This window comes from Misgurnus anguillicaudatus, chromosome 18, assembly GCF_027580225.2.
Source record: "Misgurnus anguillicaudatus chromosome 18, ASM2758022v2, whole genome shotgun sequence".
Taxonomy (NCBI): domain Eukaryota; kingdom Metazoa; phylum Chordata; class Actinopteri; order Cypriniformes; family Cobitidae; genus Misgurnus; species Misgurnus anguillicaudatus.
The window spans coordinates 15,976,705-15,991,884 of NC_073354.2; the positions used below are offsets into that span (position 1 = coordinate 15,976,705).

General features: G+C 36.1%; 1 protein-coding gene across 3 annotated transcripts in view; it reads right to left on the bottom strand.

The window, feature by feature from the left end:
* The window catches only part of kcnh5a (potassium voltage-gated channel, subfamily H (eag-related), member 5a), a 130,951-nt gene extending 116,417 nt beyond the window's left edge, over positions 1-14,534 (bottom strand). Inside the window, exons 1-2 of one of the 3 annotated variants that reach the window (XM_055185537.2) lie at positions 14,153-14,534; positions 2,697-2,820 (exon numbers count right to left, since the gene is read on the bottom strand). In XM_055185537.2, the coding sequence (XP_055041512.2) occupies positions 2,697-2,820; positions 14,153-14,225 (197 nt within the window). In that variant the 5' untranslated portion in view covers positions 14,226-14,534. The remainder of the gene's footprint in view (positions 1-2,696; positions 2,821-14,152) is intronic. The other 2 variants (XM_055185535.2, XM_055185538.2) reach the window with 2 other exon arrangements.
* Positions 14,535-15,180: the final 646 nt, after the last annotated feature.

Genomic DNA, 15,180 nt, shown 5'->3' on the forward strand with positions numbered 1-15,180 from the left:
ACTCTATAGGTACTCCAGATTAACATCAGAAATGCAGAAACAGTGTGCGTTATGTGAGCTTTAACATTTTTAACATCTTCTTGTAACAAAATTACAGATCAGAACTATACATTTATGCGCAGAATGATCACACTCCACTTTTTTCTGAGTAAAATGTATCCTAATGTATCACCTAGATGTCACCGATGTAAAACGTATAAAGGATCAATTATGCACATCTTCTGGGAAAACCTAAATACTTTTGGAAAGAGATACAAGATTTGACAATTAAAGTTTTGGAAATGCCGTTGGACACTATGCATGTTCAATATCTTTTTGGTACAGAACTGGACAAGCCACTTGATCCTATATCTGTTAAAAGAATTGTCATAATATCATATATATATATATTTTTTTTTTTTTCTATAAATATAAATATCCAAACTAATAAAAAGACAATGAAAAAAGAATTAGCATATGTTATCCTTGTTGAACAGAACAGAACTAATTCCATTGAAAAGTTTTCCTTAACTGTTTCCATAAAAAGTTTTTTGAACAAGATATTTTTTATGACCAAGAAATTTAAATGTATTAAGTTGATGCAACAAAAGATTATTTGTTTTAATTAACTTAATGTTAAATGTTTCTTAGAGAATGAGAAAAAGTTTATACTTTTGTTACCCATCCAAGCGGGCATGATTATCGACCAAGGCTTATTTTCTTTATAGCACCTGCATTGAAAAAATCTGAGAGCAGAGAGGATGACATTACGCCCTAATGTCAGATTCCTGGGGCATAAATGAAGAAATGTAGTAGCAGAAATGCTGAGTTTCAATCCGAGTGAACAGGGCATGACGAACCGGGTGAAAAAAATGACTTTAATGTGGATTTGAAGAGTATTACACCTTTTGTCAATTTTGTGAGCCATTCTCCTCTCTAGATATTGGCATCAGTCATTTAAAAATAAATAATAATTACAGCAATTCGAAAAAAATTACCAAGTGGCTGATTCATATATATATATATATATATATATATATATATATATATATATAGTGCCTCAAAGATAAATATTTGTATCTCATTTTTTATTAATAAGCATAATTTTTGGCCACCTCATAAAATTCCCGTGATATCAGGCTGGATGTGAAGGTCCATTCAGGTGCATCTAGTAATTTTTTTTTTTTTTTTTTTAAATTATCTAGGGAATTTTGTGGTTTTAAAAAGTGTCATCCAATAAAACATACTTCAGAAAGTTACACAAGCCTTCTGGTGAGAAGAGTTAGTTAAGTGAAACGTAAGTAGTCTTAGTAAAGAGAGGAAATCTGAAATGTTCTCATTTTCAGGGCAATTGTCAGATCTGTTAGACCTATTTTGTCGAAAAGCTTCTTCGTTCTCCTTAAGGGATATTTTAGGCTGAGGACAGTTTGCAACAGTTCATGGGGAACATGGAGTACAATTACATAAAACTGCCTCCCCTCTTCTTCTGTATCATTCTCCCACTCCTTCTTGTTTGTTTCTCTCCTTTCCCTTTACCTCTACTTCCCATTTTCACTCCTTTCCCCCTTCATTTGGCATCTGATGTCCATCACAACCTCAACCGCACACAGGAGGACAATTATATATGCGCAAGTCGTCTTTTGGAAACCCTTAGAGTCAGGATTGGGTGATTTTGCAGCCCTTCAGTACTATACTGAATTTCTCCAAAATGTTTTATTTGCTTTGGACCTTCTTATCACTTTAGGTTCAATGACGCATGAGGGTTTCGTGGCTGTAAGCTGCTCAAAGGTATACAGTATTACATTTCCAGCCCTTATTGCTTTAGCTGACAAAGATTTGTGCCAATTCTACCTCCAAAATTCCCCCTGAATCCTGAGTCACTTCGGAGTCATATCTCAGTCTGTAGGCAGATCCATATCACTGGATGTACGTAGGTAGAGCCAAATCACTGAAGTTGGTATTTCTATTTCTACTCCTATGATTGGCACCTTGCTGAGCGTATTAAGCGCTAACGAGGAGCGCAGCGGAGACTCTGGGGAGAAGCCGGTGAGAAACAGCTCTTCGAGTAGCTTGCTAAGCAGATACTAGCGATTAAGGAACAGTTTTCCCAAATATGACATTTCTGTCATCATTTAGTCACCCTCCTGTTGTTTTAAAATGAAATATGCTTTCTTCTTTGAAAAAGAGACATTTAAAAAAAATTTCAGGTCGTTACTTTACGCGAGCAGATAGTAACGTTCTTTCAACAATGCAAAATTATCATATAAACGGTATACATTTTGTGCATTATACAGTATTAAATCTTCTAAAGGTCTATAATAGGTCATCTGGATTGAATGATGCTATAGTTGCATTTTTGGGTGAGCTGTCCCTTTAATGCCTTTTAAAGAACAGCTAACCAAGCACTGGAGTCATTAGAGGAAAAATGCTTTATCACAGTGCCCAGTAAAAAAAATTATTGTGATTAAACTCAATCCTTTTTTCCAGCACATTCTGCACTGCACCAGTTTAATAGATTTACATTCAGCTATCTGATCATATTTTCTTTGGAAAGGTTTGCTTCCTGTATCGGCTTATAAAATAATGTAATTCTATAAACACACTTTATTTAGTTACGATGCACACTAATGCATTTTACGTATTTGCAGCTTGGAAAATATCAAATGTGTATTTGTATCTCATCGCTTACAGATTATAGAGGTGGGAGACTCACTCACCTGCAGGTACTGCTTTTCTGCATGACCTCAGCCCTATGATAGCCAGACAGCTTGCAGAATCCGTCATTACTGTAAACTATAGGCCACTCCACGATTTGTGCATTGCCCAATAAGAAACTTGTCTCTGTAAACAAAGATAAGAGAAAAGTAAGGATATGTTTATTAAACGGGCACATATAAAATAGCTATGCCGGTAGATATACGTCCTGGTTGGGACTTAAAAATTTGTAAAAGTAAATTGAATTGAAATGCAGTTCGGCGGTATCCATATAATTGAAATGCTGTGCTCTTGCCATGTTAGGTGTGAGCACCACAGCATTACAGAGACTCTGCTGCTCTCTCTGTAGATTTCATTAGTGATTTTAGTGAGGCTAAATCCGGCCGATCTCAGCCTCCCCAAACAGGTATAAAAATAGCCAAACAAAGAGGACATTACAACACGCAATTTGTAGCAGAAATGTTGGTGAGAATATAACTGCACACATACAGTCACTCACAAACTGTATAATTTTACTTACACACCCCACTATGACACTTTCATAATGCGGCAGAACTACAGAGTGACTCAGAAAGAGTAAGAGAGAAAGAAAGAAGAAGTACAGGAGTGTGAGAAAGTGAGGAAGAGAGTAATTGAACTAATGGTACGTTTACATGACAACAATGTACTAAAAATAGATGTTTTAAAATGATCCCTGCTAGCAATGCCACACAATGTTTAAACATGCATGCACATAATGTAGGGCCCTGTAAAATCCATTTAATTTTTTCCCTAATTCCGTTTTATTTATTCTCAAATTCTGTGTTTTCCGTTTTCATTAACGAACATTTCTGACACAGAAAAAAGCAGACTATATTGTCACTTTAAGACTGCACAGCTTTAATTTAATGATAAACATCCAGCTGTTTATGTCTTTTAAACAATAAAGAAAACTTATTTCAGTGATTATGCGTGTGTTGACTGCCGGTGCCGATGCTCTTGTATGTACGCTTTAGATGTGAGCCCTCATGTCTGAGGAACACATACGAGCTATACACACTGGTTGCGTTGTGCGGACGTGTGCACAAGCAAGGTGGACGTGGGAAAAAGTATATGTAACCTTTGTGTTACGTTCACAGCAGCCGTCAAGTAGAGGCGCCAAGGGCGACTAATTTCAATGTTAAGTCAATGTAAAGACGCGTTTACGCACATCTGGAGGTCTCGTGGTGTGAATGAGGCATTTAGCGTGGCAAGGTAGATGTGAATCTGCCTCAATTGACGTGCGAATGACGAAACGCGCAAGTTGAAAAATCTGAACTCTGGTGTTAACCAATCAGGAGCTTGCTCTGGTAGTGATGTGATTACAGAAAGCCAGCGGAGTCGCAGAAGCCCTCCCATGACGCGAATTTCCGCGTGAATGTCTTGAATGACTAGAATTTCACGCACGAAAGAAGCGAGTAAACTTAAAGGGGCGGTTTCCCGGACAGGGATTAGCTTAAGCCAGGACTAGGCCTTATTTTAATTAGGAAATATAACTAGTTTTAACAAACATGCCTTACTAAAAGCATTACTGGCATGCATTTTGAGGATAAACAAAGGACACTGATGTATTTTAAGATATGTCAGTGCAAGTTTTTTTTAGTTTGGACAGCTCTTAGGTTTATTTTAGTCTAGGACTTGTCTATTCCCTGTCCGGGAAACCGCCCCAAAATGTTCAAGCGTCCAACTACGTGCGAATAGCGCGTTTTTGACGGCTCTACTGCGTTTGGTGTGAATCCAGCATTAGTCGGCTGTTTTCCGGGCTTTGAAGAAACCTGCTTGCGCTCTGATGAGGCAACGCTTGTCATTGTTTGCAATGCATAACGAGAAACGGATGTACCTTTCTTTACACAAAAGGAAAATGTTTCTGCGCATTTGTGTCATTTGTAGATTTTTTTTTTTATTATATTTTTTTGGCCAGTTTTTGCCTTCATTCAACATTGAGGTTAGGAGAGGACAGGAAAGAACAGGGAGGAGAGAGGGGTATGGGATTTATATATGACCACGAGCCGGGAATTGCAATTTTGGCGACCCGGCTCCGACATCAACATCGTATCCGAACTTTGCTGATTAATGAAACAAAAAACCTAGCATTTGAAAATGAGTTATAATGAGTTTTAAAAATGACTAAATGCTAAATTTGCTGAATTCTGTGACATTCCGCGTTGTACATTAAATAAATTTTTTATGCTTGGATTCCGTGATTCCGTCCGCGTTTTCCGCATCGCAAAAATCATAGGGCCCTAATAATGTCACAGCTTTCAAAATGTATGTTTTTTAGTTTAAAGTCTAATTTGAACTAGGGATGGGCATAATTAATCGACGATCGATAATTGATTGTTAAGAATTTCGTCGATTTCGTAATTTGTTATCAATTAATCAAATGCATTTTTTTATTTTACTCCTGTTTCACAAATACTCCGTATGCAGTGCGTTTGCGTATGTGTGCGGCGAATCCGTCAAGCACCCGTTGCAGTGCGCTGCTGACCGCTTATTCTGCATATAAAACGTTCATGTGATTGACACTTTCTGTGAACACTTTTCCGCATAAACAATAGAACAAAGCATCATTTTTTTTCACAAAGCAATATATTTTAGATATTATTTGACAGACTAGTAAGTGTGTATTAAGGATGTTTAAAATCTCTAGCCTGGTGGTCAGGATCTGAATGGATCAAATCAGCAGTTTTGCAATGGTTTATTTATCTCCACATATATCATAAATAAAAATAATCAGAGTAACTTTGCAAGTCTACCCTTCCACATAATATATTTCCTACTATGTATGTATATGAAATCCAAATAATAAACGAGAGTATTCAACGACAAAAGCGTCTCATATGGAAATAAATCCTCACAATATTATTATTTCTCAAAACTTTATGACAAAAATAAGCAACTGTATTCCTACAGTTATTCAAAGATGCAGACATTATTCCGCATATAATTTGAATATTATATAAAAGTATTCATTTAACGGCACGTTTCATATGGCAAATAAATATCATCACATTAACATAACAGCATAATGAAATAAATAAATAGACAATGAAACAGGATTGAAATATAAATTGTATTATTATTACCGGAAAAAAGCAATATTGCTAAAATAATCTCTGAGGTAAATGCGTCAAAAACGCTGTTACCCGCACAATAAGTCTAAATGAGCAATAACAGTGAAAAAAGCATTATTAGGCCATGTCTCAAAACTTTATATGACAAAATATATTTAAAAGTAATGTATACTTACAGTTATTCAAAGATGCACACATTATTCCATATTACTCCCGTTTAGGAGCACGTTTGTCTCTGGCCTCGCTCTGTTATGTAATAGATTGACAGGTGCGCATCTCCGTCTTTCAAACATATATAATTTTGTAATTACTACCTTAGGCAAATAAGCCATGATTTTATCATTGTGAAAATGTTTTTTTTTTTTTTTGCAGATAAAAAAAGATTTGTATTTCCGCAATTTTACTACAAATAACATGGTTATGGTAGGCTATATTGTGGAGTTGGAGACCATAGTAAATTTGTGTCTACTGTTGTTTTACAACAAATAAAAACGAAAAGACTATGTTAGTATAATTAAACAATCGTGAATGGGGCTCACAAAACGCACGCTGTTTCACACATACTCTGTATGCGGAATAAGCCAAGTTAGCGCTGATGTACCTGTGCATCCTAGTCAGTCTCCTCAGAGCGGCTGTTTTCGGCGGCGGCTGGACTGACGGTCACCATTGGTTGCGGTCGCGTCTGACCCCAAAACATGTTTTTATTTTTCAAAAAAAAAAATCAGTAGACTGGTGCAGAAGTTTTATGCGAGTTACTAAAGTTAGTTATTTTTCACAAGGCTTTAATGCCTAATTTGTTATAGCCTAATGTTAGGAAGGCTAATATCTTGCACTTTCTTCTGGCTTGAATAATTTTGAGTTACATTTTGACAAAACCTTTCAGATCTAAGTATTATGTTTTTTGTTTAATTTATTGTTAAACATGAATCTGTTTTTTTTTTTTTTGGAACTAATGAGGTCTCTTTTTAAGAACGCTGGCTCGCAGCTGCAGGTTCCGCTGCTTTAGAGCACCGCACATGCACGCACATATATGTTTGAAACATAGTTTAACTGTCTGCCACAAATTGATCTTGTAATAAAGGTTTTATTGAGGAAAAACACGCTGTATATTTGTATTCATTGCATTTTTTAAGTATAAAAGTTAAATAACAAATTTTATTATAAAAATATTAATGATTAATCGATAGTCGATCGTTAACAAAGAAAACTTAATCGAATGCCCATCCCTAATTTGAACCCAAAGTTGCGATCGACTTTACTTCTGTGTTGTGACGTATTTCCAAGTGAATTGGTATATTATGCAAGGAAAATAGTGGGCGTGGCTTGTGTTTTCTACTGTGCTTGGACTGGATATTAAAAAGTAGGCGTTTCATTCAGAAATAGAACTGGCAGAAGACTGACAGATGAAGGGGGCGGAGTTATCGGATGCTTCTGCGCAAGCCGTCTAGCTGATGTCATCAGAGAATAATCGGCACAAGATTTTTATTAAAGTTTAAAAAGGCAGATTATTATTTTTTTTTTAATAATGACTTAAACACTTCAATATTACATAAAAAAATAAGAATTGTCAGTTTTGATTTCACTGGGACTTTAAACAATGATGAGATATTCCTTTCAAAAACAAAGAGCAGAGTTTTATTAACAGATTTTGGTCCATTTAAAAACTTTGCCATGTAAAAGCAAACAGAAAATGCAAAATTGTAACAATTTAAATAGTCAAGAGCTCTGAAAACATCCTAAAAGTTAGTGAGAGAAAGTGTGAGAAACAGATAGCGGTTTCTCTTCTGTTTTAAATAGTCACTATTCTGCCCTCCTTGTCTGCAGGAGCAGCTGAAATGCGATGCATGAAGAAAAACGTGAAGTGCTGTCCCCTTGAGGAAGACGAGTGGATACTCATTATAGAGGCCTCCATACCAGGGCCCCTGGCCCCCTCATATCAGGGGCCAACTGCAGGGAAGTGCTCCCCAGAGATGTGAGCGACCCATATCCTGTTTGCAGATCATGATTTGTGATATGATAACCGTGTAATGTTCTGTCACTGGCGATATATTGCATTCACCATGAAGACGGCACATTCAAACTAATGAAGTCTTAGCCATGAAGTCAAGCATTAATAACTTATAAAGAATAGTGTAGTAGGCCTTTCAGCATGATGGCAACACAGTTTTAAGTCTGTGCAGACTAAGCTATCATGCTATCTAAGCTATTGTGATACGGTGACGATGACCAATTACAATGCTTGCGGGTAAAGTCAGGCCAATACATCAGTATTAAAAGTGAGAGAAGCAAACATCACTAGGATAAAGCAAAACAGGATGCCCCAAAGCAAAAGAAAATCCAATATACAGGCTTTGAAACGTTGAGGCCGTTTTGTCCAGTGGTATGTACTGTACTGTAAAAACAAGGGGAATATTTAGACTCTAGGAAGCCTAATCCATATAATCTCACCCGAGGCAAATTAACGGCGTCTTTCATGAATTAGCTTTGTTGTTGATTTCAATAACGGCTCATGTCAGTTCACACAGACTTTAAATATCCCAAGTGGCTGTCACATTCACATTGATCTCACTTCCAGTTCCACGTGGAGCCTAAGGCGATCAGTCAGCACTTTATGTTCATGATGGGAGGCTGACAAAAGCTTAGTGAGTAAATAGTAAATAAAGGACATATTGGTGTAGTTGAAAGACTTAGCAATGAATGCCGAGCCCATGCGGGAGGTCAACAAACAGCTGAAATGTTGCTCTTCACAATATCATAAAAAGAGTTTGGTTCCAAAACGTGATAAACGCCATTTAAAAAAAATGGTTACCAAAATCAGTATTGTTTCAGGTCATTATTAAAAAGTATTATTTTATGCAAAATCCGCCGTGTTATTCTGTTATCTTTTCTCTCTTTTTTCCCAAAACACGATAAACACCAGTCCTCCTTCTCTGCAGAATGCAATAAACGAAAATCGAACAGGACCAAAACCTTGCTGATCGCTGTCAAAAAAAGTTCAGCGACGACGTCCCAAGGATGACAGTGTTCTTAATATGACAAAGTAAGTGTTTTGATATCACTAATTCATTAAATGAATATAACATGGCAAAGATGAATGCACATTTATATATTGATTCAATAGATTTATAGCATTTTGAAAAAAACCGGATTTACTGCATTTTGTGGAAAAAATAATACATTTTTATAATAAATCTTTGAAAAATCAAACTATGGATTTGAATTTTTTATGTTTTTATAACCTAAAGATGCTATGTGAAAGTTTGTAACAGAAAATAGTGGTTTTCATCTTGTCACTTTCTTGGTATAGAAAACACGTTTTTACCGAAATTAGTCAAAATGGATTTATTGCGTTTTGGAACCAAACTCTTCAAATACAATTTTTGAATATTTTTCAGATTCTGCAAGATGTAATTATGTAAACGTATGACCCCAACTGTATGTCACATAATTTCGTAAGAAAACATAAAAATACTTTGCTGCCTACATTTTTTTTTGTTGAATCAACTCAGATTTACAAGTCATTTCAACTTTCTTTATAGAGTTGTTATAACTACAGATGAGTTGTTATAACTTAAATTAAGTTGACTTTTCTCAACTATATTTTGTGACAACTCATCTCTGTGGACATCACTGGTAAATCTGAGTTGATTTAACACAAAATTTTAAAGCAGCAAAGTATTTTTTACAGTGTAATAAATAAATAAATAAATAAATACGCAAATGAACTGACAGATGAAATATTACTGCTCTAACATAAATGTATAATATTGTATAGTATTTTTGACTCAGGAATGACGCATGCTAAAACAGAAAACCAACCATAACGCCAGTGTTCTAAAAATTTGCTATTCTAACACGAAACACCAAAGGCCATGATTCAAAATCAAAACTTTAGGAATTCACAAAAGAGGGAAGTAGATTATAAATGGCTCTGATTATGAAAACCCTGTGCGCAGCGCTCTTCACTATCAAACTATTTGTGACCCTTTCTCCGTTTCCGCGGCCTGTTGCAGTCTTTCTTTATCTTGCAATAATTCTCTATTCAATTACAGTGTGACACTTTTTGTGTGTCAGCATTTGACTCCATTACTTTCAGCAAGAGGAGAGATGTCCAAGCCACGTGCATTAGGAAATAACCACTGCCAATCTCCGGCCGAAGGTCCTGTCTTAAGCAAACGGCTTTGAAGAGAGTTGTCGATTCAATCTCAGTCTTACACTTTGTGAACTCCAGTAGAGTCGGAAAAACGTTGACGTTTCCTGATGGCTAGTATATCACCTTTAATAAAACACGTTTGTCTAAATTGACAGGATTTATCCCAGCTTTAAAATGTGTCCTTTTATGCTAATGTAAATGCATCTGCTGGCTTTAAAACAAGCTCAAGCAATACAGGTAGACAACTCTACAGTTTTCTTATTTACTCCATTTATTGACTCTACAAGATCATGTAATATATGGCCCTTTGTGAAAACCCAGATAAAGCCATTTAATGTTTTCTTCATACATAATGTAAATAAAATTCTGTGAAAATATAAAAACATTGATATCTAAAATACTTTAAGTCTAGTGTTTTTAATCATTTCTAACAAGAAATTGTTCCCATTGTTGCAGGCTTTATCAGTACTGACACAAGAAAAGAAGATTTTCTTATTAAAAAAACTTCTGAAAAACCTAAGCAGAGATAATGGAGTTGGATCTCCATAATCCACACGATTATACAATCCCACAAATACCTGGAAAACCACCAAACACCAAATGGGACAGACAACAGACAGTTTTGCTCTACCATAGCAATTTTTGTGTTCATTTTGGTCTTTCAACGTTGATGACAAAGACGTTCAACCAGTCTTAAAGGTTGCTAGGCGTGCATGCACCCCATGTGGGACCCCTTCCTGCCTGCTGCCATTAGGTGATACAGAGTTACCTCTCCTCTATAGCTCATCTGCACATAACTCCTGGCAATTACCCCAATGAGAAGTAATGACACCGAACAGGCACACTTCTATTTTTGGACCCCTTACCATTACTGCATAATGCATTTTTTCCTCTACGTACGTAATCCTATTGCATTGTATGTGCTCTTGCGCTGTCTTGTGGAAGTACACGCAGTTTTCATTTCTAGTGTGAAGGGAAAAGCTAAATGAAAACAGATTCTATTAAGATAAACCTACATTTACACAGACTACCAATACTATAGTAAATGCATGTGATTTTTGTAAAAAAAAAAATTCTGTTGGCCATTATAGATTCTAAGCATGTAGGATAAACAAACTAAAGTGTAGTTATTGACTTCGTCTGCCTTGCCGGACACATAAACACATACAGCTCTCAGTTCTGGTAAGCATGAGATAGCACTTTCATTTCAACTATGTTTGGCTTCTGACATCATTTTATTCCTCCTCTGTTGTCTTTTTTGCTCGTATATGCTCTCTCTCATCCCCCTATGATTTCCTTGTTGGTATTTCATCTTTATTTCCAAATGTATCAACACAAACTCCACTTTACCGATTTGTTAACCTTCTTCTGCCTCCAGTTTGTTGCTACAGTATTTGTTCTCTGCATCTTCTTGCTTGTATTTTTAAGTGTATCACATTTTTATTATCTCTATTCTGTGCCTGCTTCTGTCTGTGTCTTATTCACTTAAACAGTGTAATGTGCCTGTACACCTCGCATTGTGACAAGCGTTACAAAAGAGCATGCTCAGGATGGCCAGGGGCAGCCATGCTTAGATGAACCGTGGTACATTGCATAAGACCCAGACGCAAATGAAGACTTCTAGGACGTGAAGAGAGAAGCGAGAGAAAGAAAGAATAAAGGAACGCATAGAAACCATGCAGAATATCAGAAAATAATGAATAGTGGAAAAATAACACAAAAAATAATCCTGCCATATTTAACGAAACTGCGATTCACATTTAGAATTGTCAGGCATATTTCCTGTGGAGGTGAAATAACTGTCCTCAAAGTAAAAGAGGTCTTTTGAAGTCATTTCATTTTCCCAGCCAATGAGAATCCCTGCTGTCATCGATTAGCCAAAAAGTCAACCTGACTACAAAAGCTTTTCTAACACAATAAAAATCACCGCAGTTGTTTCTCTACTTACATAAGAAAACTGAAGGTTAATAAGCACTGCTTTTGTTGTGTGATGTATAAAAGTTAAAAGCAATGTTGACTCGCTATAACTGAGATGGCAAACCGCAAACAAACTCCACTGTCCCCAAACAAACGGATAATGGAGAGGAACTACAGGGAGAGGAGTTGTAAATAAGGGACACATACACAAAGCCTTACAAACACCTTCATCATTTTGACAGCTGCACCTAAGCTTTATTATTTTGCGGTGGACATGATGGAAATATTACTGCCAGAATATAATGTTTAAAACAATATACAAACTCTTGAGAGAACTATGCTTATTATGCACAGAAATTAGATCATTTTATTACAAAATTCATAACAGCAAGAGCAATAACATGCCAAGCACAACTCAACGACTAGAGAAATCTGACCAATTTTCACAATATTTAACTTAAAAACATTTTTTTAAAGACATCTCTTTTACCAGCCCCTGTATCTTAGAATCTAACTACACCGACGTTGCCTTTCTCACTGCCAAGATCTGGCAACATGAATGGCATTTTGCAATGGCTTCTTATAGCTGCAAGTTTCCAAGAATGTCAAGTGCAGTCCATTTATTTGTAATCTCCCTTAATGCCTCTATAGAAGTCTTCAGGTAAAATTAAAATCTTTATAGCGACATAATACATACATAATACACGCAGTAAGCATAACCATCACTGAAAATATCCACCATTAACGTAAATAATATATGATAAAGTGACAAGCAAAAAAATAATAATTTATATGTAAATTGAAATACACAAATCAATCAGCCAGTCCATTCAAATTCAGACTGTATAATTAAATTACTAATAGGATTTAATGGCATGCAGAGGGTATACAAATAATATGAGGGCTTTAATGTGCACTAGAATACTAAAGACTATGTGTTAATTTCCTGCACTTACCGCATCAATAAAACAATAAATGTTAAATGATCCCACAGTTACTCGGGGAGCTCACAGAAAACAAACATCTTAATATAGAGACTGTGATGGGATTTCTAACATTTAACATGTGAGATCTTTCTGGATGCCTTTCCCTTCCAAAAAACCTAAATATGTCGGATTTGCATATAGGATTATAGGAGCACTGAGAGGTCAGAAAACTGCCCGTGGCAAATGACATGGTGTGGTTTAAGAGCTAAGAAGACACTGCATGAAGTTGAACCCACACACACATAAGCTCATCACATACAGTACTTTCTAGTGTCCGTGCATACTACAGTATACTAAAGCACCCTAAAACTTAAAAGTTAGTGAGAGATACAAAGTAAGAGTATGCAAAATTTAAATGAATAACTATGTCTGTTTTAGTGTAAGCGTGTGGGACCTCTGCTGGTGAGGTCCTTTATAACAAACGCGTGTCAAACCCGTGGCACATTCCTGAAATTGACACAAAATCACTCTACGATTTACGCAGCAAGCATAACCATCCCTGAAAATAAAGCAGCTAACAAAACACTATCATTCTTAAACAAATTCTAGCTATTTTATGATCATTAAGAATTAAACACGTTAATGAATCACTCTTGACTATTTTAATGAGACATTATCTGCAGCACGCGTTCATTTTTACAGTAATGGTAATAACAATAATTATAACAAAATAATATAAAGAAATGTGCAAAATAGATTACGCTTATTTGTTGAAAAGTGAATAATAAGCAATGATTGGCTACTAAATATCACTTTAAATACTGTAGCCAGGAGTTAGATTCAGTTTTTTTCTAAAATACACGTACTTTTTTTCACATGACTCAAATTTATTTTGTGCGGCAAATGACGCGTGTGTTCACCACGACTGTAACATTTCACGGAGCCAAATTCCTATAATTAATGGATGCTGGGAACGAACACCAATATAAAACAAGTAAGCAATATGAATAGTGTTGAGTTATTAATATTATTATGAACAGATGGACACATTTGTTTGTTTAAATGCTGCGCTTCGACACTTAAACAGCAACATAAAACAACATTCCTCTACCGAACATATTTTGTATAAAGCAAAGAAATATGAAGAAATATTCATTCATTCTCAAACTGACTCACTACTAAATCTGTATAAACGTTTTTGTAAAATATAAACTCAGTTAATAAAGTTTAAAACAAACTCATTATCATTTTTGACCAAAGCTTGCGAAAATTGTAACATCGTAAAACATCACGAGACAATCGTTACTTAATTTGGATACACACTACCCGTGCGCTTTGCCGTGTACTGGAATCTAAAGAAATCGTCTTACCACTTGATCGGCGAACAATGTTTTCCAAAAAAGTGTTTTGTGGTGCCACCAGTCCTCTTTTTCCTCCGTGCATTCTGCGACCGGGCAGCGATGGTCAGGCTCGCGGACTTGCTGGAAGATGGGCGTTAAAGTGATACAGACGGGATGGGTATCTATCGGTGGGATGGAGAAGATCATGGTAACGCTGCGCCGTGTCTGACTGGTATGGGTCCTTTGTACCAAGGAGCACTCACACTTCTGCAGGCTCCGTGCTCCCCTTCTCGAATGCGCCTGCGCACTTCTATACTGTAACAAAAAAAAACTGACTGGCATAGGAATCTCGAGCTCGATGCCCGGTGCCATGGAGATGACAGGCAACAGATGTTACCCGTTGCGCGCGACGCAAGAGTTATAACGAGTTATAAATACTGCTGAAAATTAAAATGTGCAAAAAGTCAACACTTTCTTTATAATTCAAAAAGATGATTTACAAGCAATGCGCAAATAGTAGCGTTTGCATCATCTAGAAAAAACGGTTGATTCGCATAGTCAATATATAAAGTTTCCTGCAACCACATTTTTCAATAATCAACTTTTTATTTGTTTAACTGGTCATGTTAATAATATGACTTTTCATGACTTGTCAGGTGAATAAGCACCCTTAAAATTAAAGATGCTAAATGGGTTTAATGCAGCAGCAATGCCATAGAACTGCAGAACTGTTTCCAATTGGCTTTAGAGGAAAGGTTCTGTGAATGGTGTACGTGGATAGACAAAGTACGACAATAAAAAAATATTGGTTCCCAAAAGGTTATTTGCAAGGCAGTTTGATTCCATAGCAGCCTTTTACAACCACACAACCATTGGTTATTGTTGCACAAATGGCTCTTTGTAGGGAAAAAATATGTAAAATAATCGTTCTTTAAAAAAATCTTTGACTCTTATAATGAAACGGTCGTTTAGGAACAAAAAAGTGTTATCATGGCATTACGAGTGTATAAGCGAATTAACTAGGCATAACGAATGATAAAAGAAGAATGAATGAAAGA